Raw genomic sequence first — 27,541 nt, forward strand, 5'->3', positions numbered from 1 at the left:
AAAAGGTAAATGTCAGCAAAACATTGTAAAGTCACTGAATGAAAGTTAAGAGTCAAACAACCCAGTAGCTCTGATCAGCCGGTGGTCTTAGACATCTATTTTAGTTTCAGCTATGGTAGGTATTAGGTGAGGCTCTAGATTAATCTATTGTTTCAATACTCAAAACTTTATACCCCTCTAGCACTTAACATTTAACACTGGTCTTAGTGACCTAAGATGCAGCTGTTGTGAATGAGCACATTAACTTAACTCTAATTTACATATTGAAAGAGGTGTATGTAAACTTTGGACATGTATAGTTGTATGAATCCTTTTTACCATATGCCATATACTTATTGTATAGGAAAATTTCAAATGAATAAAACGAACCCCCTTCCCCTTTAATCACTATTTATTTATTTATTTATTTAATGGTATGGGTGTTTTTGTGAACAGCTGAGGATGTCGTCACTGCTCCAGACTGGAGGAGGGGTTGTTTGGGGCTGAAAGCCGCAGCTGAGCGGTGCTGATGGCTGCTGTGTGTTGCTCCAACACCGGCCTCTCTCCTCGGACCAGACGTGCAACATAAAGACCGTCCTCGCAGCTTTTAGTCGGTGCTTTATCGCGCTTGCAACGGGGAGCTATAGGACAGCTCTTCGCTTGGTTCTCCAACACCGCGGCGGCCGTCATGCAGGTGGCCGAGCGCCGAGGGGCCGCGTCTGGGCACAAACCCTCTCGTCCTGGCCCTGGCTCTGGCTGTGGAACCGGCCCTGGTTCTGGCTCCGCTTCGGATGGAGAGAAGAAAAAACACAGAAGGAGAGGGAGGAGAGGCAGAAGACGGCGAAGCAAAAAAGCGAACGAACCGCCGCCGCCGTTTTTACCGCCGGAGGTAACATATCACTGTCTAGCTGTCTAGCTTATTTCATGTTTGAAGCTTTATTTCCACCTTAAATGTGTCACTAGTCCAGGCTGCTCTCTTCCTTATCGATTTTCCCTTCCACATTAATTATCATTTTAAGAGGGAAACGTTTGCTTCTTATTTCCAATGTTATAGTTCAAGCGCGTTTGTGTACGCGGGTAACGTTGGCGTTTTTTTTAATGTATTACCAGTGTCCTATTTTAATTTCCCGTTTCACCTTAAATAAGCGACTACGCGTGTTTGGAGTTAGCTTTTGACACATTATTTATAAGCATTAAACAGTATAGCTGTTATTTTCTTCATAGTCTACCGCTTTAGATGGAACGGAGAATTAAAGTAAAAAAGTGGTTAGGACGTCACGGCCTAACAGTTATGCTAATTTTAAGTAATGTTAGCATTACTTTTTTAATTATAATTTCTGATAGGTTTATTTAATTTTAAGCTATGTTATCGGTTGAAACTATGTAATAAATCTTTTTATGTTGTCTCCATGATTATTTTCGTGCTCATTTAATATAATATCAATAGCGTTATTTCACTACTTCATATAAATATCCTCAGGATTAGGCAGCAGGACAAAGATTAATTCACAGCAGATAAATTAAGTCACTGATAAATAGAAGTGTGAGTTATTGTCAACACACACAACATGTCTAAAAGTAGACTCAAATGTTAAATTTTTCCATACAATCTATGCTATCCTGTGAAATGGGACACTCAGGTTAATTCACTATACCAAATACCAGCTGACTGAGTATAAAACCCTCTCCAGTATTAGACTGAAATATCAAACCAAGCCTAAGCCCTGCACTCCTTGTCCAAGTCTACAATAAACAGAATACCTCAAGGGTGCTTGGTTTTACAAGTGTCTGGTTGTAATTGTGGTTTAAAAGAGCTAATCTGTTGGACTACTCTACAGTGGCTTGATTCAGATTACAAGCATAATGCAGCAGGTAAACTCAGTGAAAAGTTAAATAATAAACATGCGTTTATATTCACCAATGAATACCTTTCTCTCTACCATGCTTGTCAGACACCTATAAACAATACTACAAATTCTGATTGGTACTTGCCTTTATCTCAAGGAATAGTGGGTCACTGGGCTCTGCAGAGCTTGCAACCGTACGGACCGTTGCTCCCCTGTTCGTGTTCGCTGCCCAGTTTGGTATGTGCATGAACAGAAGTTCATGCATCCATACATCACTGTTGTAGTTATGTGGCTGAGAGACAGAATTCCACAGGAGATTGAAGCTTTACCTTCAAAGGTAAGTCAGTTTAAACATACAGAATCATCAATTAGTCTTTCTGCTTGTCATTCATGATTTATGTACAGCTGATGATATCAGTGTAGATATGTTTAGAAATGTTAGGGTTTACAGACAGTTAATACTGCATATTGTTAACAGACACTGATCTGAGGTAAATGCATAGCAATACAGTCTGTGTTGATAGGCCAAGGCGTAATAAATTAATGTTAATTTCTGTTTATTTGTAAAACATAATTTTAACATTAATTAATTAAGCCTTGGCCTGTTGTTCAAAGGAGAGTGCCATTGAGCTTCTGTTCACTTTAGTTATTGTGGTTACTAAAGTAGTGAGACTTTACTCATTTTGGCAGTACTGCCAGATAAATTATCAAAATGTTTTTTGAAGCTCAGCTTTGTATTTTGATAACTGTTGTATGTCCATTTTGGGTTACAGAACTGCTGTGGAAGAGTACACATTGGAGAAAAGCAAAACACAACAGACAAGAAGGAGCTTTATGAATACTAAAGATGTAATAAAGTTAAATGAAACTACTGGAAATACCATTGTCATTGCTTTTTGTGAGAAACATTAAAGGGGTCTGTGTTGTTGCTGTTGTTATTATTGTTGTTATTATTACACAAGAACAGGCATATAAAATCACAAAAGTGTCATAACAGTAAAAGCAGTGGGATACACATGTTTTTCAAACAAAAAGAGTTGTATCTGTTGTATCAGACTTATCATTGAGCACTGCAAGTTTGTATACATGACATTATGCATTGCACAGTCCTATGCAGGCTGCAACGCAAATTACAGCCAGTAATAGTGCATAGAGGGTGCACTTGGGCATCTAAGACACCTTACTGCCTCAAGGTCCTCGTGTGCAAACACAGTTGTGGAATTCCAGACTGTGAGTGTACCATTTAAGGCAGGGTTACAGTTTTTAAAATACACTTCACCATTGACAGACTTGAATGGGCAGATCTTAAGTATGAGATGCATGAAAGATGACTTATTAATATTTAAGGCGGGAAATGTAGCAAGCTTCATAACTGGCTACAAGTCATGCTTGGAGTCTTGTCAGTGTTTGTGGGTCTTTACTAAGTAGCCACTGAGTGAATGAGTACCCCAACACTAATAACATGCACCACTTTGGTATGTTGTTACAGCTATATAATTTTGCCACAGATTTCTTAACCTTATGTCACATTTCACGTCAACAGAATAGCTGCCTTTGAACCAGCAGAAGTATCTTTATCAGACCTGGCTTTCCGGCTAATTGCAAGCTGTCAGGATGCTAAGCTAAGCAGTATTCTGAGTCTCCTCAGATGTTCTGCCAAACTTTAGAGACACCGATTTCAGCCATTCCTGAATGAAACCCAAGTTATTTTGAAGCAGGCAAAATACTAGAATGTGGGGTTTAAGAGGTTTACTCTGATATCAGCAAGTGCAGTCTATATTTCAAGTTTTTCTTGCAAATAAAAAGATGGCCTCAACCCAGAATTTTTTAGAAGCTTCTTATTATGGTAACAGAAGATGAATGGATATTGTTATTCTAGTTTACATTTGACCACAGAGCTCATCATATGTATATAGTATATATTTTATTCAAAATCTGTTATTGGAATGAATAAATATCAACTGAGAAAGTGCCAGCAAATCAAGCCAAGTATGTGCTTTCATTTTAAAGGTTGTGCTTTAATCAGTGATGTCTCTTCCGTGTTTCAGGCAGAGGAGGGAAACATTGAATACAAGGTACGGTATTATAATATTTGGTGTTAAATATTTGTATAGTGAAATTAACTTCCACACATAAGTCTGGAATAACTTATTAAAATGAATATTGTAAACTACATTCAATTATGAGCAAATTACATTAGTTTGTCAGAGGATGTGTATTTTAATGATCTATTTATAACATTTAACTATGAAAACTGACTTTTGTGTCAATGTTCTACCGCTTTCTTGGTCAGTGTAGAATCATCTACATCTATTAATCCTGGCCAGAACAGAGCTAGAGCATTATACTGGAGTTGTTGTATATATATTGTATGTATACAACAACATCCATTTAATATTAATGAAGTAGGTGTGCAAACTTTTGAATTCACAATGCCAGGTGCTAATATGAGATCTCAAATGTACACAAACACACACTAAACCCCCCGTTTCGTCCTCAGTTAAAGCTGGTGAACCCGACCCAGTACAGGTTCGAGCACCTGGCAACACAGCTGAAGTGGCGCCTGCAGGAGGGTCGTGGAGAGGCAGTTTATCAGATTGGAGTGGAGGACAATGGCTTGATGGTGGGGCTCACAGAAGAGGACATGAAAGCATCACTCAAGACACTGCGGCGGATGGCTGAGAAGTATGGCGTGAACACCATCTCTTTACAAAATAGTATAAAAATGGCCCTGTATAGTTGTACGTCAAACCAATGGTCCACTAATTATGATACTTTTCAAACCGGTATCTTATTTGCTCTGAATTGGTGCAGACCTCCTGAAACCACTACTTGCCCCACTAATCTCATCATGATCTCTCTGCGTTACAAACCCAAATTGCCTTCAACTTCCCAGAACTAAGCTCAGCACCATGGGTGACACTGAGTTAATGTTTTTAATAAAAGGACGGTTTCTATGTAGACAAATATTTAGATGTAGACGGATGTAGTTGCTGATGTTTTCATAGTTCCATTTATTAGTTTTTTTGTCTTTTAAACAAAATTGTTACCTTGTAGCACTTTGAAATTTGTATCAAATGTAAAGTGCACTACAAATAAAATGTATTATTGTTATTATTATTAGAGAACATTTTTATTAAAAATATAGTAGAACAGTATAGAACCGGGTGGGCATTACAGGGGCACAATGTATGTGCGTGTTGTACATGCTACACATTTTGTTGGTGGCCACTTCAAGGCTCTCATGCTTTGTGGGGCATCCAAAGCTAGGTGTTGAGGACAGGCATAGGCTTGGGTTTTTCTTGGTTTTGTGTGCACCTAAGGGATGACGTGCGCTAACTGGGTCACGTGGTGTTGGTGTTGGTGGCGGTAATGGTTTGTAATATCACCTGTTCACTCGTTAGGTGAGAGTAAGTGAGTGGGTGATGGGGGAAGCCTACTTTTTGCTCACCGTCCAAAACGCTGTAACCTTGGCCGATGTGAAAATTTATTGCCTGTGAATTGGATTGTCGATCGTGGATGTCTGTGGACCGATTCATTGATACTTTTAATGTTTGAAGGTTGAAGATTTGATATAAAATAAAGCAACATCAACTGAAGCTTGGACTGGTGTTTGAACAGCAGAACGCGTCGGGTATTAGTTTCCCCTATTCAGCTGCTCGGCGACTCTGAAGTCTATTAAAGTCGCCAAACATTTGTCAGCAAAAAGATACGGCAACGGAGGCTTCCGGATTCAGTGCACAGCCTGAACGCTGACGCAAGCCCACACACCACTGCCACTAAACCAACGAAAGCGGCCAGCCCGAGAGAGTCGGGAAGACAACGGTGGTATGTAACCAGTACTTGTGCTGTTTTTGGCTATTGCTTGTTTGAACGCAGTTTGGTCACTTCCAGGAGAAGATGTTGTGACGGGCTTGTCGCTGTGTTTGTTGGACCGTGGCTACTGCCGTTTAGAACTGTGTGTAGGCCTGAAGTTCATTGGGAATTTGGCGTGTGTGTTCTGGCTTTGCGTGTGCTTAGCGAGCTGAAGAAATTGCTACTGATACTGAAGTCGCCTTTAAGCTGGTTTCGAATGTTCTCTCTTTGAATGTTAAAAATGAGCGGATCACAAGCTGCATCTGTCGTTGGGAAAACTGAACAGGATAAAAGATCAATTGTTCTCACTCGGAAAGCCCTTGCAAATAAAATTGAAATAATTCAGACAGGAAGAAAAAGGCATGTAAATAAAATGAAAAGGGTAATTCTGTCTCTTAAAGAGCTAATGAAGGATTTTATTGAGAATGTTAAAATATGGCTTTCTGAGGTCGATAAATGTTCAAGCAGGCCATTTTTTGACACTGTGCCATCCCAAGAAACCCCATTAGAGGGGGAAATGGGTTTTCAAGACTAAGCTGAAAAGGAACCTCAATCGTTTCTTAATCTTCAGCATGACATCTATGATGATGTGTTGCCATCCGATAGTGTATCAAATCAAGGCAGCAAGTTAAGCTCAAAGGTATCGTCAACTACATCTGCACATCTCAAGGCAGAAGCCGAAATGGCCGCCTTGCTCGCACGTCAACATATGCTCAAGGAAAAACATGCAATTGAAGAACAGGAGGAGCAATTGAGGAGAAAGAAAGAACAACTTCAACTTGAAGCAGACATCGCCGCAATTGTTGCAAAGGTCAATGTGCTGAGAATTGGATCCACTGCACGTAGTACTGCTTCATGGAAATCCAATGGAATGGAATCATATTTTAAAAAGAAGGAAAAAAATTTTCAAATCCTCAATACTGATGCAGAGACCTTTTTTCCACAGACAATTAATTTAAAAGGAAATACAACTATTAGAAATGTGAAGCTTATGGTAAAACCAGTGCAGGAAAGCATGAAAAGGGATAAGCCTGCACTTCTCCTAAGGGGGCCTTCTGATCCTTTAAGACCATGTAGCACAATTCCAGGTTTGCCACTGCAGCCAGCTGCTTGCCCAGCAACCAGTGGAAATCTTTTGTCCATTATGGAGAAACAAAGTGAATTAACTAGTATGCTGGTCTATCAACAAAGTCTTTCATTACTGCCTAAAAGAGAAATTCCAGTCTTTGGTGGCAATCCTCTGCACTGCCTTCATACGTTCGTTCGAACAGGTCATAGAAGCAAAAACTGGCAATGCTGATGATTGCCTGCATTACCTCGCACACTATACCAGGGGGCAGCCCAATGAACTCGTCAAGAGTTGTCAACACATGTCTGATGGTACTGGATATATAAAGGCGAAGACTCTGCTGTATGATCATTTTGGAAATGAACATGTAATTGCATCTGCTTATCTGAACAAGGTCCACTCATGGCCATTAATCAGATCAGAGGATGGAAAGGCTCTTCAATCATACTGTTTGTTCTTACATGGGTGTTGCAATGCGAAGGAAGAGGTTCATGGCCTCTCTGAATTGAACACACCTGCCAATATGCTTGCTATGATTAAAAGGTTACCATCTAAGTTGAAAGACAAATGGCGAACAGTAGCGTGTAACATCCAGGAGAGGCAGCATCGCAGAGCTACATTCGTTGATATTGTATTCTTTCTTGAGCGTCAAGTTAAAATTGCAACAGATCCTGTCTTCGGAAATCTATGCGACACTCCTCCAACACATTTAATAGTAAAAGGTAGTGATGGAGGGAAACGTCCTTATCCAAGGGCTAAAGGAAGTAGCTTTGGTACAACTGCTATTGAATTTGAGAGAAAAAATCAAACAGAGGCCCAAGATCATCACACTTCTGTGGAGATTTGTTTGTTCTGTAAGGGTGGACATACGCTGGAGTCATGCTCTCTGCTTGATAAGAAACCTCAAAATGAAAAGATTTCCTTTCTTAAAAGGAATGGTATCTGTTTTGGCTGTTTGTGTACTGGGCACATCAGCAAAGAATGTAGAAAACGCCTTTTATGTGAAATTTGTGGTTTCAGACATCCAAGTATCCTTCATATCCATCACAAGGAGGAGAAAGACGTCGAGCCTGACGTTGAATCAGATAACATTCCCGTTACAGTTCAGACTAGTGGTCTTACTGGGGCCGGTGAACAAGACTGTAAGCTTGCCATTGTACCAGTTAAAGTAAAATCAAAGAAAGGCCAAAGAACAGTGGAAACGTATGCCTTCTTGGACTAGGGAAGTTCAGCGTCATTTTGTACAGTGAGTCTTCTGGACAAACTGAATCTTGCTGGGAGAAAGACCAAGATTCTCTTGCGTACCATGGGACAAGAGAAAGTGGTGGACAGTTTTATTGTGACTGAATTGGAAGTTGCTGGGTTGGAGAGTGATGTTTACTTTGAAATGCCTGCTCTCTTCACTCAACATAGAATGCCAGTTAATGTGTGTAACATCACAAGACAACAAGATCTGGATGACTGGCCACACTTGAAGCATGTTTATCTGCCAGAAAATTGAGGCACAAGTGGAGCTTTTGATTGACATGAACATACACAGAGCGTTGGAACTTTTGGAGGTCATCCAGAGTGTAAATGATGGACCTTTTGCCATTAAGACTGTGCTTGGTTGGACGGTCACGGGCCACTTGGCAGGGAGTGCTGTGGAAGGCTAGGATGTCCGTCAACAGTCACCGCCAACAGAATTTCTGCTGTTATGCTTGACAAGTTATGGAAACAACAGTTTAAGATGGACTTCCCTGAGAGCAGCCAGAATGAGCAGCTGGGGCTATCAAGGGAAGATTCCAAGTTCTTGAAGTTGGTCAGTGAGACCACAATTCTGAGCGATGGGCACTACAGTATTGCCCTGCCTCTGAAGGACCGAGATATAAGAATGCCTGACAACCATGCGGTTGTGGAACAACCCACCTTAAGCTTGAAGAAAAGGTTCATCAGAGATAAAGACTTTCACAAGGTTTACACCGCTTTCATGGAAGATCTTATATCTAGGTGGTATGCGCAAAGAGTGCCAATCAAAAACTTGGAGTGCAGTGAGGGCAAGGTTTGGTACGTTCCCCATCATGGGGTTTACCATCCTTTTAAAGGGAAACTCTGGGTTGTCTTCGACTGTGCAGCAGTCATTTCAAGGCATTTCTCTTAATGCGCAACTTCTAAGTGTTCCTGACTTGACGAATGCATTGGTTGGTGTGTTGACTAGGTTTAGGAAGGAGCCAGTTGTGTTGATGTCTGATATTGAAGCCATGTTTCACCAGGTGTGTGTGCCAGAGGAAGATGCTGACCTTTTGAGATTTCTCTGGTGGTGATTTGTTTGGGGCGACTTCTTCTCCGAGCTGTGCTAACTATGCTCTACGGAAATGTGCAGAAGATAACAAAGCACAGTTTAGCCAGCAGGTGATTGACACCTTCCTATACAGTTTTTATGTGGATGATTGTCTCGCCTCAATAGCCTCAGAAGAGGAAGCCATATCCCTTTATAAGGACCTTGGAGACATCTGTGCTAAGGGCGGCTTCCGCCTGACAAAGTGGATAAGTAATAGCCACTGCGTTCTTGCCATAATACCTGAGAAGGCAAAGGAAGTTAAAAACTTAGACTTGGACTGTGATCTTTTACCTGTTGAGCGAGTGTTGAGAGTGCGGTGGTGTGTGCAGTCAGATGCATTTAAGTTCTGGATATCCATCCCAAACAGGCCAATGACCCGCAGAGGAATCCTATGACCCTCTGGAATGGATATCTGGTCCTGCATTTCTTATGCAGCCACAGAAAGAATGGCCTGTAAACCCAGAGAACATGCAGGAACTTCCACATGAAGACCCTGAAGTCAAAGTGTCTGCCGCTATTAATGTTTTACAAGCAGATGATGATGGTGGCCCATTGACTGATTTAATTAGTCATACCTCTTCTTGGATACGCCTTGTCAGGGTGATGGGTTGGATCCTGAGGTTCAAGACATTGTTTTTGCATTGTGGAAAGGAAAAGGCACGTTTTCAGCCTTTTTCTGATGCAACTCAGTGTAAGGATGCTCATCGCAAGGTGGAGTTCCGTAATGACTTTCTCTAATTGGCAGAGATTAAGGATGCTGAGATGCAAATAATAAAGTTCTGTAAGTGGAAAAGGTATGCTGCAGAAATCTTCTGCCTCCAAAGGGGAGAGAGCGTGAAACGAAGCAGCTACATCTATAAACTGAATCCTGTTTTAGAGGATGGTGTGCTCAGAGTTGGCGGACGTCTTAGTAGGGCTGTTATGTCAGAAAATTCTAAACATCCTGCCATAATCGCTAAGGATCTTCATATTTCTAATCTCATTTTACAGCATATCCATAAAGAGGTGGGTCATCATTGTAGGAATCATATTCTCTCAAGGCTGCATCAGAAATATTGGATTCCTGGTGCGGGCACCTTGATAAGAAGCATCAAGTCAAGGTGTGTGGTCTGCAGACGGCTTCATGGATCCTTAGGCCAGCAGCAAATGGCTGACTTGCCTGAGAGTAGAGTGACCCCTGAGAAACCTCCCTTTAGCTTTGTTGGAGTGGATTATTTTGGCCCATTTGAAATAAAGCGTGGGAGAAGTATTGTGAAGCGTTATGGAGCCATCTTTACATGTTTGGCGATTAGAGCTGTACATATTGAGGTTGCCTCACCTCTTGATATTGACTCTTTTATTAATGCCTTACGCCGTTTCATTGCGAGACGAAGCCAGGTTCAAGAACTGCATTCCGACAATGGTACCAACTTTGTGGGGGCAGAGCATGAGCTGAGACAAGCTATGGAAGAGTGGAATCAGGAAAGGATCTTTATGCACGTAAGAGATGGAGACAGGTCCAATACATATCTGACCTCTTCTGGAAAAGATGGGTTAAAGAATATTTGCCACAACTTCAACAGTGCCAGAAATGGGCACAGAATAAACACAATTTTACTCCTGGAGATGTGGTTCCTGGATCATTGGCAGAGTCACAGCAGTTGCACCAGACAAGAAAGGACTTGTACGTCAGGTCTGGGTTAAGACCTCATCCAGCATTGTACGTAGACCGATCACGAAGCTATGCCTTCTTCAGCAGGCTTCTGACTTATGACAACACCTTGGAACCAACTTGATAGGACTACAATATCACTTGATGTTGACAACACTACAGACATATGTCACAGACTGACTTGATATTTAGGCTAAGTGCTGGTAACCTCTGGCCTATGACTGACAAGAAGAAGAAAAGAAAGAAAAAACTTGGATGGATTTTTAAGTGCATTGTATTTTTTTTCTCTTCCTTTTCATTGAGAATCTGTGATGTAACGTGTTGTATGTCTTGGATTGTGGTGTTAGATGTATAATTATTACTGCATGGTAATGTAAATATTAGGGGCCGGAATGTTGAGGACAGGCATAGGCTTGGGTTTTTCTTGGTTTTGTGTGCACCTAAGGGATGATGTGCGCTAACTGGGTCACGTGGTGTTGGTGGCGGTAATGGTTTGTAATATCACCTGTTCACTCGTTAGGTGAGAGTAAGTGAGTGGGTGATGGGGGAAGCCTACTTTTTGCTGACCGTCCAAAACACTGTAACCTTGGCTGATGTGAAAATTTTTAGCCTGTGAACTGCTTGAATTGGATTTTATACCGTTGTCGATCGTGGATGTCTGTGGACCGATTCATTGATACTTTTAATGTTTGAAGGTTGAAGATTTGATATAAAATAAAGCAACATCAACTGAAGCTTGGATCGGTGTTTGAACAGCAGAACGCGTTGGGCATTAGTTTCCCCTATTCAGCTGCTCGGCGACTCTGAAGTCTATTGAAGTCGCCAAACACTAGGCTTGCCTCAGGGATTTTTCACAGAGGTTTGTGCTAGTGCTACAGCTGGTGCCATGTTGTTTAACTGCTCTGGTGATGCCACTGTCAATGTCATTGTTCAGAGCAGCAGCAGACAAGGGTTTTTAGAGTTTTAACTGCTGTTAAACTACCTTGCTATATAAATTATATTTGAACATAACATGAGTATATGCTTTTTTCGAGGTGTATCTTTAACAAGTGGACTGTGGCGTTAAGATGCCGTCAATGATTTTTACAACCAAAAATGCAAGCCATATTCATAAAAGTTATTGATTTTTATTAAAAATATTTTTTATAAAGTGCAACTCACATCAGGTGAAGAATCACATTATTGCTTTGTCCCAGAATAAACCAGTTTATTCTCAGTAGAGCGTATAGGTGTTTAGAATCACTACTACATCCAGGTTACAATGTGAGGAGAATGGCTGATTCAGAATGGATCATTTAAGACCATGATTTCCTTTGTTTTTGGTACCAAATTTACCCCTTAACCTAAAGCCAAGACACATCTAGTGTCTAAGGTTTTTAGTGCTGGACTGAAGCTACAAAGCTAACAAGTAATGGAGTTTATAACCTATGATTAGGCCCTGAGCAGAATACATACTCAAAGATTGCTTATGTGGCTCCTCACGATGTGAGATGTTTTTTCTGTATTTTAAGATCACACTTTAACTAAATTGTATGTGTGTTTTATTACATTAAGAGTCGGAGCTGATATCACACTTCTGAGAGAGAGAGAAGTGGATTACGAGTTGGACAGATCTCGCCGGAAAATCGCAGAAGTTCTTGTACGGAAAGTTCCTGATGACCAGCAGGTTAGATACAGACATCTGAGCTGAAGTGTCATTGTCAGTCTATTGAGTTTTCTACTCAATTAATTTCATTATATAAAAAAGGGATATATATCTTTTGGAACGGGAACTGTTGGAACTGCATTAATCTTTTCACCAATTTTAATAAAGTGGCCACCTATTAAGTAGGGCTTTCTAAAAAAAAAAAATCCAATTTTAAAGCAATTCCACTTTTTTTCCATTGATACAATGACAATATAATGTAATAAAGCAATTATACACTTTTCAAGAGCAACAAACAAGTTTTTAAAAAATATTGAGACATTGGAAAATAAAAATATATAAATACCCTAAATAAAACATGAATAAAATAAAACCACTGTTATCAAACCAATCAACATGACAACTCTTGAACACCAGAGAAAAGAACAGAGTGGGTAAGATGTTGGTGCTGTTAATATTTTGTAAACAAACAGTAAACACAACAAAAAGTAAACACAATGGGTGTGGTTATATAAAGGACAATAAAAATTATTGAGGAAATATCTTTATTGCATAATAAGTTGATAATGTAATAGGCCTAATTTTACAGATACACATACAGGGCAATACATGGCTTTAAAGGCCTTTTTTGGTATAATTCTAAACTTGGGTATTATGTGAAATGTTCAGGAAAGTTTAAATAAAAAACACAGAAGTGAAATATGATAACTCTCTCCTCAAACATTACCAAAATACACTCCTCAAAGCTCTCTGAGAACGTTGTGGGCGTGGTTTAATTTACTAATGACTGTGCATGACTGACAGCTCACTTTCAATGGAGAACAGAATGCTGTTTACATTACCATGGTAACACACAGCCTTGAGAGAGAACAGTTGGGTCTTTACTCTGAACTGCAGCTAGCATTTTACAAAAAATACACAATAAAATGGCACAGGCGGATAGAATTGGCATTGTACAGCCATTCATGTACAGACCTGTCTTTTTGTCTTTTATGTGTCTTTGGTGTGGTTTTGTGTGATTATTTTGTTAATATTAATTGTACAAATCGGATACCTTCTAGAGTGTCTCCAAATTAGTGCTTTCCCCTGCTGCTACTCTTTACTACTATTTAGCATTATACAGAAAAAATATATATAAATTTTAAAATGAGTTCCCAGGGGCTTTAACAGTGAAATGTTTTAGTTATATGTGCATAAACACTCCTGCTCAAGTTTGTGTGTGTGTCTGTGTTTAGTTTCTGGACCTGCGTGTAGCTGTGCTGGGGAATGTTGACTCTGGGAAGTCCACACTGCTGGGCGTTCTGACCCAAGGGGAGCTGGATAACGGACGAGGACGAGCAAGACTTAACCTTTTCAGACACCTCCATGAGATTCAGACCGGACGCACCTCTAGCATCAGCTTTGAAATCCTTGGCTTCAACAGCAAAGGAGAGGTAAGTATACCAGCGTGGCACTTGTCTAACCTTCAGAATACACTGTTAGGCTGGAGGAATCAAAACATATTATAGTTAAATCTTAAGATTTTAAACAAAACAAAATATTTTGTGGTAAGTAAAAACACGTAATTCATTTTTGCCTTACTTTTGTGATATTTATTTCTCATGGAAACAAAAGGAAAAGGGTCACCTTGTCTATACAGAATGCTTGAGAGTTAAGTATTTATAAATAAATAGGTACATAGGCCATTAAATAATTGTTACACATTTTCAACACACATAAATAAAGCGAGTAATAAACTGCTTCTGTATTAAGCTGACACATTATTTGAACAGGTTTGGACATGTTGTTTTCTATTTGGTATAAAATAATACATGCAATTGAAATTTTTTATTTTTCTATGTGTAACACATATGTGGTAGAAAATTTCTCAGGCTTGGTTTCAATGAGTAATTAACAAAACTAATTTTTTTTATGCACATTATTATTAAATGCAGATCTGAATTAATTTCCTGCACAGGTTTCACTGAATACTAATTCATAATTTCCTGATCTGTGTAATTAACAGCTGTTACTGTTAAACACCTCTTGCCAGGTGTGTATTAACAGGTTTTATTAGACACACAACACCTTCAGAAGTTTGTAGACTGAACTAATGAAATTACATGTATTAAGAGGGAGTATTTTCTCTTTGCTGCAATAACAGCTTCTGCTTTTTTGAAGCAGATCTTTGTACATTGCTATTTGATGGCAGCCAAGGGAACATTATTGTGGTCAGATACTGATGTGGGATAAATAGTTCCATCAAACACAACTCTAAGTCATCGCAAAGGTACTAGATGCAGCTCCATCATAGCTCCATCCAGAGTGCAATGTTCCACTGCTCCACAGCCCAATAATTGTAATGATGGAGGAGGTGTTGTGTGTTGGGGTATACACCTCAAACCTGCACATGGAATTTAGATTGGTGACATCAGGGTCATGTACCTTCATTTCATGTTTTTCTATGGACGTTCTAGAAACTGAAACTGAAAAGTAGCTGACAAACTGCATGTAACAAAATACATTTGTTTTTTGTTCCCCAGGTGGTAAACTACAGTGAGTCCCGCACGGCTGAGGAAATCTGTGAGAGTTCATCTAAAATGATCACATTTATTGACCTGGCTGGTCATTACAAATACCTGAAAACCACCATTTTTGGCCTGACCAGCTATTGCCCTGATTTTGCCATGTTGGTGGTCGGAGCCAATACAGGCATTGGTGAGTTATCTAAATGTTCTGAAAGTTTGTTTGCACCAGCAGTTTATATTAGATGTTCCTGTAACCATCTCCCAGTCTCTGACATTGACTGGGAGGTGTTTTTTCCCATTCCTCCAGAATTCTTTCAGCTGTGTGATATTTGAGGGGTTTCTTGAATGCACAGATCACATCACAGCATCTTAGTAGGATTAGGATCTGAGCTCTGATTTGGCCATTATAGAACTCTCTATTCCTTATTTTTGAGCCATTCCTTGTGAATTTACTGGAATGTTTTGGCTCATGGTCATGTTGCATGGTCCACGTCCAATTCAGCTTCAGTTTTTGGAAAGATAGTCTCACATTTTCCTCAAGCACCCTCTGATACAGTAAAGAATTCATAGTAGATTCTGTGATGGAGAGCTTGCCTGGCACTGCTGCAGCAAAGCAGCCCCACACCATGACATTTCCACCTCCCCGCTTCACTGTTGGTATGGGGTTTTTGTGCTCAAATGCTGTGCTGGTCGTCTTCTGTTACTGTGCCCAAATAATTCAGCTTTGGATGTCCAAAGCACATGTTCCAGAAGTCCTGGTCTTTGTCTGTGTGCTTTCTGGCAAACTTTAGTCTTGCCCTGATGTTCCTTTTTGACAGCAAGGGTTTCCTCCTTGTGCAGTCGTTTCCTGATGGTAGATGCATGTACCTTGACAAAAGCTGTGGCAAGAGCCACTTGTAGGTCCCATGATGTCATTTTAGGATTGTTGTAGACTTCTTTATGCATCTTGCAGTCAGCTCTTGGACTGAACTTGTTAGGATGGCTTAACCTGGCCATGTTGGCAGGTGGTTTAAATGTTCTCCTCTTAGAAATCAGTCATTCTACTGTCCAGAAAATAATTTACAATTGTTCTGAGATCTTTTTACATCCATTCCCAGACTCATATTGTCACGCCCTCGTCCTGTCATGTCTGTTTTCCCCGCCATGTGCTCTCTCAGCACATGGCTCTGTTTGTTATTGTCCATGTCTCCGCCCTTGTCCCGCCTTTGTTCCTCCTCCTCTGTGTCTGTGTCTCATTTGTTACCCTGCCCTCTCATTATCCGTTTCAGGTGTTTCTCGTCTGGTAGATGTACTTAAGTCCCTTTGTATCACTTCCTCTGGTCGGTCATTCGTTCTCGTACTCGTTCCAATTCAGTCTTGTTGCTTCCTTTGTCATGTTGCTCAGTCTAGTCTGTCTGTCCCTCGCTTCAGTTTGTTCTCTGTCTGTTTCCTTCCTTGTATCTCTTGTTGTCAATACCGTTCAGTCTGTTTAGCTTTCCGTGTTCAGGTTTAGGTCTTTGTTTAAGCTCTGTGTCCAGGTTTGTCTATTGAGTTATATGTCTAGGTTGAGTCTGTTTCTCTGTCTGTTTATCACTCTGTGTTTAGATTTAGTTTGTTTAGTACTCTGTATGTAGGATTTGTCTATTTTACTTTATGTCCTAGTTTAGTTCGCCTAGCTCCTTTGTCTATGCCTCGGTTATTTCTCTATTTTGTTATTCTATTTTGTTATAAGTTTCTTTGTTTTGTTAATAAAGTATGTGTTTTAGCAAGTGCATCCGCCTCCGTCAGTCCACCCTCCGCGAATCCCTGAAACATATACATCTATAACCTTCTTTCTGAAGGCCTCAGAGATCTCGTTAAATCTCGTTAGTGGTGATACCACTTACTTCACCAACCAAGGGCAAATCAAACTAATGTCTGAGGTTTAAATAAGAGCCAGATGTCCAAATATAGACATTATAAACAGCAATACATGTAGGGGTGTCCTAACTTTTTCCTTGCAAGGAATGTATTTCAAAAGAAATTCAATATCAAAATATATCTCAATATAAAATATTTCAATAACTATGATATAACTTTTAAACACATTTTCAATATTTCAATATGCATTATTCACATCATCTGTCACTGAATGACAGTCATTACAGGGAGCGTTGTCATCAGTTGAAGGCACTCAGTTTTAAAGTTAGTTTACAGATACTAATATTGACTTTTTGTTTGATGGTGATGTCATGTTTTTTGTTTATTTTTTGCAGTTTTCAATATGGGAAACTGAAATTAAGAAATATATTATGATATAAATATAAAATACACACACATATTAATCATACCTACTTAGTGGTTGTCCTTTGGGGATCCTGACCATTGGAGAATGGTGAAAAGGGACACCCAAAGCACCACCACAGTGCAGGTATGATATGGGTGGTGGATTATATTCAGTGCTGCATTAACAGTGACATGGTGGTTGTAGCATTGCTGCTGGAGTTTTTAAACACTCTGTCCACTCACTGTCCATTCAATTAGACAGTAGCTCATCTGTTGCTGCACAGTTTGTGATGGTTGTGCTGTAGTCCTTCATCAGTGGACACAGGGCAGTTTGGGGTGTATTTATTTATTTATTTTTGGTTGGTGTTTGGCAGTGGACACATCAGTTTGAAAACTTCAGCAGCACTGCTGTGCCTAATTCACCCCGTAACAGCAGAACTCACACTAACACACAAATACTACATCATCGTCACAGCACCGATGAGAATGATCCACCATCCAAATCATAGCAGTTCTGCAGTGACTATTGACAAGTCTATAATTGTAGAACTACAATTATACATGCTCTTGTATGGTCAGTGGAGCTGAAAGGATGTTCAGTAAATTTAGAAACAAATAGACAAAACAGTTGCACACAAGTTTGTTTGAAGTAGACTATTGGAAATCATTTAACATTTTTTCTGCTAATTGGTAGATTGTAATCATATGTTACTTGTGTGCTACACTTTCTGCATAGCTTTAAACACCAGAGACTTCTTGATTGATTAACTGTAATATACTGGTCTGTTTGCACTATTAGAGGGTGTGAGTATTTCAGTGTACTCCAGTATGTTTTTGTTCTTTTATTTATTTGTCCTTTATCTGATTTAGTTAAATTCATTTAGAAGATTCTTGGTTATTATTATTATTATTTATTTTACCTGTAAATGGATTAAAGAGCAAGTTATGTGTCACGTCCTGGCCCTGTCCTTTTTGTTGTTCCCACCATACGCTTACTTAGCACATGGCTCTTTTGTTTTGTTCCTGTCTCCTCCTTAGCCCCTGCTTGGTTTGTAGCTCCACCCATCAGTGTCTCCTCTTGTGATTGTTGTTCCCAGGTATTTTGTGTTGTCATCTAGTTTATAAGCCCTGTCTTGATGCTCAGTGTTTGTTTGCATTCTACATATCCCTTTGTGTTTTGGTATAGCTGTCATTCAAGGTCCTCTGTTTCTTTGCATCTTTGTTTCTTTGTATCTGTGTTTTTATGTTTAGCATTAGCTCTGTGCTTAGATTTAGCTCTGTGATTAGGTTTAGCCTTAGCTTTCTGTATAGTTCTCTGGGTATTTCTGTGTAGTTTTGTTCAGGTTAATGTTTAGTGTTTTGTTTTTAAGTTTTTGTGTCTGTTATTTACTTGTTTTCTAGTTGTAGTATACTTTTCTTATAATAAAGTATCCTCCCTGCGTTTTACCTCTGCCTCCCCAAGTGCATAGCCTGACACTATGTAAATTGAATTAAAAAATGAATTATGGCCTTTAAAAATATAAAGGATTGTTGTTTCAAATAGCTACGTAACTTGAGCCCACTATCAAGATTGTTCCACAGGAACTCCCCTTGTATACCATTAAACAGGCCAAACTTTTTAAAATGATCTAGCTAAATTGAGAAATCATGATTTGTATAATATTCCTCCATAGGAAACCTAGCCTAGTTCAGTAGAGTGTATGCTGCTCTTACTCCACAGTCTGGTGTATCTATTTACTGTTTGTGTAGTTCCTGTGTAATGCGCTGCAGTTCTCTCTCTGTGTGTGTGTGTGTGTGTGTGTGTGTGTGTGTGTGTGTGTGTGTGTGTGTGTGTGTGTGTGTGTGTGTGTGTGTGTGTGTGTGTGTGTGTGTGTGTGTGTGTGTGTGTGTGTGTGTGTGTGTGTGTGTGTGTGTGTGTGTGTACATATACACTACTGTTCCAAAGTTTTAGAACACTGCGAAATGTTCTTGTTTTCAGTAGAAACACACATGAGATTAGGAAATATAGCAAAGAGTAAGAAATATTGAATTTAATGGAAAAGATGACTGTGTATTTCAAATATTTCCTCAAAAAAGCCACCTTTTGTAGCAATTACAGCTTGGTTGACCCTAGGCATTCTAGCTGTTGATCTTTTGAGGTAATCTGATGAGAATTCACCCTATTCTTCCTGGAGCACCTTGATGCAGTCTTCCACAACTACTCAATAGGTTTCAGATCCAGAGACTGTGCTGGCCAATTACAGTCAGAATTCTGGCTGACTCCTTATATTTTAAATATTGCTGACACATTTTAGAGGTGTGTTTGTAGTCATTATCCTGTCGTAGGATGAAATTTGCCCCAATCAAGCGTTGTCCACAGGGTATGGCATAGGTTTGAAAAATTTTGTGGTAGCCTTCCTTCTTCAAAGTCCCTTCAACTCCATTTAAATCTCCTATTTTACCAGCTCCAAAGCATCCCCAGACCATGTGTTTTCCTTTGGAAAGGAGGGAAATTTGTAAGTGTTCTAAAGTTTTTTAGCAGTAGTGTATAGTGTACTTGTTGGGCCCAAGAAATGAGGTTTCCTTCCAGGGTGTACAAATTGGAATACAAAAAGGAATGGCATTAAACACCATTTGGCTTTTTCTTTAGTTTAATATACAATGAGGTAAGTCATGTTTCATTGTTGGTCTCCTGCTCTTCCTCAGCGGGTACCACAAGGGAGCACCTGGGACTTGCCATGGCTCTGAAGGTGCCTATCTTTATCGTGGTTAGTAAAGTGGACCTGTGCAGCAGTGGGACAGTAGAGAAGACTGTACGGCAGTTGGAGAGAGTGCTTAAGCAGCCCGGCTGCAACAAAGTGCCCATGTTAGTGACCAGCCCAGATGATGCAGTTACTGCTGCCCAGCAGTTTGCCCAATCTGCAAGGTACACAGTGTGCGTGTGTTCGTTCATATGTTCATTTAATGTTCAAATGTTTGTAGATATCTCTCCATTATAATTATTGAAGCTACTTTAGGGTGCAACATTGTAAACATGGACATTCTATAGTGCATGTAATATAACTGCTGTGGAGTAGCAGCAAATGGGCTTGAGGTCTGCATGACCAATGACTACAGTCCACCAAAGCAGAATACAGCAAAGCAGCTCTGCGCTGTCTAGAATGTTGGAACTCCGTCTAGTATTTTTGGGATTAAATGGAGTGACTTGTCATCCAAAAACACTACCTGATTTCACTGTTGACCATACAGTGAGTGAGATGGATTGTATAAATGCTTATGATGCTTTTGTTAAAGTATATAGTACATATTTGGGGTAAAAAAGGCTTATGTTTATGTCCTTCAAAAATCTGTTTTTAATTTGGCCACATGATGGCATTGTTTTATGAGTATTTGTATTAAGATTAGTAGTACAGTGTGTTTGCATTATATGGAAGTATATTTTTTATACTGTCTTGTTATTACTTCTAAAAAATTGAAGCAAATATAAGTTCTTCACTCTCTGTTTACTTCCTATGCAGCATCACTCCAATCTTCACACTGTCCAGTGTTTCTGGAGAGAACCTGGACCTGCTGAAAGTCTTCTTCAATATCCTGCCCCCACTCAGCAACAGCAAAGAGCAGGAGGAGCTCATGCAGCAGCTCACAGAGTTCCAGGTACATACACACATACACATACACATACATACATGTAACATACACAGGAAACGTATACAAGAGAATATTGTACTTGCCTAAAAAATAGAATGTCAAATGTATGTAGGTGAAGTCCATAGAAATGACTCAATACTATGTGTCTGAGCTTGACATTGGAGCTGTCAGAGAGCCCGCACTGAGTAAAGGAAATTGATATGGAAGCAGAAGGAAAGAAGCAGTACTAATTGCCCCATATGTTTTAGATTATTTGGATTGTGAGAAGCAGAAAATGTAATCTCTTAAACGGAACTTTGGAGGTGTGGCTGCACATTCCTTAATTCTTTAAATGAAATCAAGAGTCCTGAGGAGAATGAGAATGTAATAAAATAATAAAGGTGAAAATTGTTTTGTTTGAAGTATCTGTGTAATTCTGTGTTAAACATGCTTTTTTCCTAACAGTGGATAAAGCATGGATATTTTGACTGGAAATGGAAAGGGGTGGGAAGGAGGTATCTGACTTGCAAAGTCCTCAAAATACATAGTTATTTAATATGAGGCACAATGTTTTGCAGGTTGATGAGATCTACAGTGTGCCAGATGTAGGAACAGTGGTGGGAGGAACACTCTACAGGTGAACCCATAACCCACTGCCCTTATCATCCTGTCTTTAATCCAAGAGATCTCCATTACTTTGCTCTTAATCTTCTACAATGCCCATAATCCATCTTAGCCTAGTTATCACCACACTGGCTACTGATCTCAAAGATATTATAATTTTAGATTTAATAGAAAATCATTCGTTTTTAATCATTGTCTAATAATTAACCGGCAAGCTAAAAGATTCTGATGCAACCCATCACAATATCGGATAGTTCTGGTTTTGAAATACAATAGGCTGCGCCACATTCAAAGCCATGCACATTATAAACATATTTAATTGCTCATTGATTTAAGCAGTAGTGTAACCAGTTTTTGTTTCTTTGTATTGTTTTGATTTTTTGTGTGTGTGTGTGTGTGTGTGTGTGTAGTGGTGTATGTCGTGAGGGTGACCGTCTGGTGGTGGGCCCCACAGACGAGGGGAAGTTTCTGAGGCTGAAGGTGTGCAGTATGCAGAGGAATCGTTCAGCCTGCCGTGTGCTCAGAGCGGGACAGGCTGCTACACTTGCACTGGGCAACTTTGACCGCTCACTACTGCGCAAAGTAAGTCCAGCTTATTGCATGGGGCTTGATGTCTATTTTGATGATTTTTATTGATGTGATATGAAAAGATGACTATGTAGAGGGTTGTACACCATCATACTCTGCATTAAATTAGATTCCCCTATATATAGTGTTTGCTCAGTTAAAACAGTATTATGTTTGCCTAAACCAGTAGTGAGCAAACTACGGCCCGTGGGCCATATATGATTTTACTCGGCTTTCTGAGTAGTTACAAAATTGACCTAAAACCATACTAATTTCACCTTTTTCCTGTAATATCCTGCATTCAACTGAGTCCACTAGATGGCGTACGCCAAACACTTCAGACCTTTGCTAAAGCTGAGTCTATTAGTCACATTTGCCATTAAGTTGAGTGCTACTACCCCTCTGGAGTCACCAATCAGGCCAGTGTGATCTAACCACTTGGCTGGTTTAGGGCGACACACATAAACCATTAACTTCTGTTGAAAGTGCTACTTTAAATGCTGCATTGGTTTTTGTTTAGATTGCAATACACCAAGCAGAAACAAATATAAAAATTAAGAAATACATTACAAAATCACATTCATACATATAAGTTCACATAATTAAATGTCTGAAATAACAAATTAATTAATTGAAACCCCACCTGTCAATTTTGAAATCCCAGTGTGGCCAACATTTTACTCCGCTGCTGCTCAATGTGAATGGGTCTGCAGAAGGAAGCAGGACATTGCGGAAATCATTATTTAGGTCTTTTTAATCAGTTATATTTGTCCTCTTTTCTCTTTAGGCTGAAAATGTTAAAAATGTTATCTACTGTTTTCACCAGAACATTTTTAGTTTCTGAAATTCCCATAGCATTTATATTTACAGTATTGTTCAAATTAAATAAATAGATAAATAGAATAAATAGGTGTAAATAGTAACTAACACACTTCGTCATATTACTGTCCAGTGGTCAAAACAGAAGAATAATAGAGCTAATAAAATTTGTATTATTATTAATTTTATTTATTTGTTTGTTTATTTGATTATGTCCCTGTCTGTGTGTGTGTATTTTAGGGCATGGTGATGGTAAGTCCGAAGATGAACCCCACCATCTGCTGGCAGTTTGAAGCAGCCATTGTTCTACTGTTTCACGCCAAAACATTCCGCCGTGGGTTCCAGGTCACTGTCCATGTAGGGAACGTCCGGCAGACAGCAACGGTGGAATGCATTCTGGGAAAGGTGTCTTTCAGCTTTCTTTTTTTTTCTTTCTTTTTTTTTTTTTTTTACCCAGTTTTCTCCCAATTTTAGCTGTTTCCATTTCTGTCCATTATCTAGGACTCCCCCACACAACACTTGTTTTTAGCATTAAAACCATGATCACATTTACATGTGGAAGGCTGTATTATATTAAATGTGAATGAAACACACATGTAGTATAAAGACGCGAGTTTACAATTCTATGACCAACACATTGGAAGACTGTAGGTGATTCTGAAATTTGTTTTCTTTTAAAATTTCAGTTGTCGCTGTGCATATATTGATTTCATCTAGTTTCACTTTACTGAAACTAGCAGAGCAGTTCTATATCTTTTTGGACCAATTTGATCAGACAAGACAAACACCAATAATACCAATTATTGTAATCATTTGACAGCCCTAGTAGTTATATAGGAATGTTTATGTCATTTAAATTGAGTTAGTATTGTCAGATAACTACATATAGAGAAATTCGTGTTCATACATATTTATATGAGTTTAAAGTGTGTGTGTGTGTGTGTGTTGAACAGGAGGAGTTGCGTACAGGTGAAAGGGCTGTTGTTTGCTTTCACTTCATGAAGCACCCCGAGTACCTGCGTGTCGGAGCCAAGCTTCTTTTCCGAGAGGGAGTGACTAAAGGCATTGGTCATGTGACCCACCTCCTGCCCACATTTCAAAACAACGGCCATGACCAAAACCACAAACCCCACCAGAACCACAACTAGAGACAGTGACAGAAATAGAGGGAGAGAGAGCAGGTGGGCAGGCAGACAGGTGAGAGAGAATACCAGTGAGAGACAAAGCCAGAGAGAGGCTACCTACAAAGACAGAGGTCACCAGTAACTGAGTGATAGACTGTGTGTACAAGATTTAATTTTCTGTTTGTGGCCTTTTCTTGTTCCACAGATAAGCTAAATCTCCCTCTTTTTCTCTCTCACTTTGTCTTTCTCTCTTTATTTCTCTCTCTCTCTTTCTCTAATACACAGAGTTGCTAGTTTATACCATTTACCTGGTACCTATGCTCAGAAACACTTGCTGTGACCCCGTTTACACCTGGTCATTTCCTGTGACTAGTATCTGGACTGTATAGTGATAAGATTTTAGCCACAAGCATTTACACTTGGTAGATAACTACTACTTGGTAGACGTAATATGCAAATTTGTTTATTCGTTTAGTCTCTTGCTGTGCTGTGATGTCTGCTGCCTTTAAGTTCGCATTAGTGTCTGTCCACATTGCTATTAAGCCTTTTGTTTTGTCCAATCTCCAATAATTCTCTTCCACACAGGCATGGATCAAATGCCCCATGTGCCCTGTAATATGGCTTAAATGTATCTCAGTGAACCTCCTGAAGTGGTTTGAACGATGGGATTTGTATCTATTTTAAATGTGTCTTTGTTACGTATATACATGCGTTTTTGTGGCTTGGCCTTATCCAGATATAATCCTGACACTTAAGACAGATGAAATGATCATGTGTAAACAGTGCCTAATACACATGTACCAGCTTTGATCAACCCATATAATATCTGCTTAGTTATGATCCAGGGTATGAATCATTTCCACTGATGAACAGGGTATGGGAGAGCTGATAAATAGACCTCTGAACTGTCATTATATATATATATATATTCAGTGTAACACCCATCTTAGGAACACCACTATCACTGGACCATCTGAATCACAAAGTTGTTAAAAATCTAATTTACAGATATTGCTGTGTGGTATTCTTAGTGAACTTGGCATTCATAAAACTTAATTTCAGTGCACAGGGGTTCTAGCTTTCTTGTGGCATTATTTTTATTTCCAATGCCAAATGACCTTGTAATTCAGAAAATTCTGGGATGTTTGAAAAAGTACACAATACAAAACTGGGTCTAAATTCAGAGTTAGAGTACAGCAGTAATGAAATGTATGATTGGTGTTTCTGATGAAATAGCCACTCTGTATGTTTATTCTAGAGCATTAATATGCTTTTACGTCTTTAGTTACTGTATTGAATTATAGTTTGTCTTAGAGTATTTCAAAGAATAGCTACTGTATCTGTATGAGAAGTCATGACCAACAGCAAAGCCTTATGGGTAATGTAGTCTTCTATGGAAACGGAAACTTCTCCAGGCTTCTACTAGGACTGGGCAATACGTTCAAGAATTGATTCATATTATGTCACTATATTTTATTGGTGATTTTTATTACATTGGTATTATTACCTAAAGCTGTGAAGGTTTGTATGAGACTGTAGGGTTTGTTAATTTGACTGTGTTTAGAGTGAATTTATGTTAATGAATATGGAGGAATAGAGGGGCGCTTGATGTGTTTTATATTCAGCAGCTGTTGATTAGCTGGACTAATGGAGCTGGCTGATGGTAGTTATAGAATGACAGAAAGACGGTATTCACTTTGAAGTCGGCAGATCCAGGATCAGTCTTACATTTGTAGCATTGATAGGCTGTTAAATAGTTTATGCACACCTTGTTACCTTATTGTTTTTTATGATCGTAAGCTCTATTCAGATTGCTGTAGTTTATGAGAGGAATGTCTATAAACATCTTGTTATACACAAAATGCCCCCCCCCCACCCAAAAAAAATCACATCTGCATAAATTTCTTGGGTTTCTTTGATTTGGATATCTTATTGTAAAATGTGAAAAATTGTAAAAATAAAAGAAATATAATAGAGCACTTGCAATGAAGAATAATATATGTCTACATTTTGGAAACCTTTTAAGCCTGAGAACACATTATTTGATGCTTTCTATTAAAATATATATTAGTTGCTAAAAGCATCTTCCATTGATTAGGCTAGTTGTCCATTTAAATGCTAAGACTGTTTATCTCCACTGCCGAAACCGGAAAGGGGGAAAAATGGCAGATATATAATTCTTCAGTGCAAGGACTCAATAAATGAGTAGGTTAAGGCATATTAAGGCATTAACAGCCCTATTTGTCTTCAATTTCATATCACAATAAGGACTTGTGAGCTCGTATCGCCCAACCTTAGCTTGTGAAGTCAGAATGTGCAAGCACATGGCTTTGTGGGAGTTGGAGTTTATTCTGTGCCTGTGTCAGCAGCATGGCATTAGCTTTTAGATATGTTTTCCTGCTTGTTTGTGCCAGGCAAGGGCTGTAAAATGGTCACATTGATGATTTAGCATGTTCCTCTGTTGTGAAAGGGTTTAGATGTTATTCCGGGTGGTATATGAAACGGCAGCTGTTTCTTGGCAGATTTTGTGCATGCCCAAGGAATCCAAGTGATGATATTGTGCATTTGTGTCATGTCACTTACTCCCTCATGGTCCTCTTTAAGATTTCAGGCAATTAATCTGCAGAAAGAGTTGAATGTATCTTACATGAGCCTCGATGTCTGTTTTAAGTTGCATAACTTGGATTTTTTTCATGCTGGCTGATGTTGAAGCTTAAAGCATGTGGATTTGTTTGTTTGTTTTTCCATTTTATTTGCTTTTTGTCCCAGTAACAATTTGTTTTGTGTTCCATAGCGCAGCAATGGGCTTATATAACTTGATGCTGTGCTTAGATATGTAGAAATTAACCCTAAAAATAAAAATGCTCTGCATCCTGTAAAAGGTTTCTGTGGATGGCACTATTCTTAAAGGTGCTGTATATGATTCTGAAGAATGACTGTTGATATTTGAACTCAACAGCAAAACAGACACACCTCTTTCTTCTGTGCTCTTCAATACCAAGGTTAAAACATTGGGTTTGCGGACCATACACAGTCTACCCAGTCCCTCCCATTCCCCATCCTTTGCAAGAGCATGAACACCCCCTGTTGCTGGCTGGCTGAAATAAAGTTGTGTTTCTCTGTCCAAGCCAAACTGATTCTATCCCATTTACTGTGCCGAGTACAAGCACCGGATTTTTCCATCGCACACAAAGACCCAAGAACCACAAAACCGTGAGAAAGTGTTTGCTGAAAATTACAAAAAAGCGTATTAGACTGAAATCATATACAGCACCTTTAAATGCACTGCTAATAGTGTCAATAATAAAGAGATGTTTTATTGTGAATTATAGTTTGAGAGATCTTATTTCATATAGTATTCATAAATTATCTATAACTGCTTATCCAGGAATCATTGGGCGCAAGGCAGGAATACACCCAGGAGGGGGCGCCAGTCCTTCACAGGGCAACATGCACACATTAACTCACACACTCACACCTATGGACACTTTTGAGCAGCCAATCCACCTACCAACTTGTGTTTTTGGACTGTGGGAGGAAACCAGAGCAAACCCATACAGACATGGGGAGAGCACACCAAACTCCTCACAGACAGTAGCAGGACTTGAACCCTGGAACAGTGTGACTGTGACACTACCTGCTGTGCCACCGTGCCGTATTCACGGAATACAATGTAAGAATTGG

General features: G+C 39.4%; 1 protein-coding gene across 1 annotated transcript; it reads left to right on the forward strand.

The window, feature by feature from the left end:
- The first annotated feature begins 449 nt into the window (after positions 1–449).
- On the forward strand, positions 450–27,357 carry LOC136677327 (GTP-binding protein 2-like). Its single transcript, XM_066654844.1, has 12 exons — positions 450–868; positions 3,875–3,901; positions 4,327–4,511; positions 12,276–12,387; positions 13,602–13,799; positions 14,889–15,063; positions 19,803–20,022; positions 20,615–20,750; positions 21,302–21,360; positions 21,758–21,929; positions 22,974–23,138; positions 23,687–27,357. The coding sequence occupies exons 1-12, from the start codon at positions 668–670 to the stop codon at positions 23,879–23,881; spliced, it is 1,845 nt and encodes a 614-aa protein (XP_066510941.1). The 5' UTR covers positions 450–667; the 3' UTR covers positions 23,882–27,357.
- The last annotated feature ends 184 nt before the right edge of the window (positions 27,358–27,541 follow it).

Source organism: Hoplias malabaricus, chromosome X2 (genome assembly GCF_029633855.1).
Source record: "Hoplias malabaricus isolate fHopMal1 chromosome X2, fHopMal1.hap1, whole genome shotgun sequence".
NCBI classification, from domain to species: Eukaryota; Metazoa; Chordata; class Actinopteri; order Characiformes; family Erythrinidae; genus Hoplias; species Hoplias malabaricus.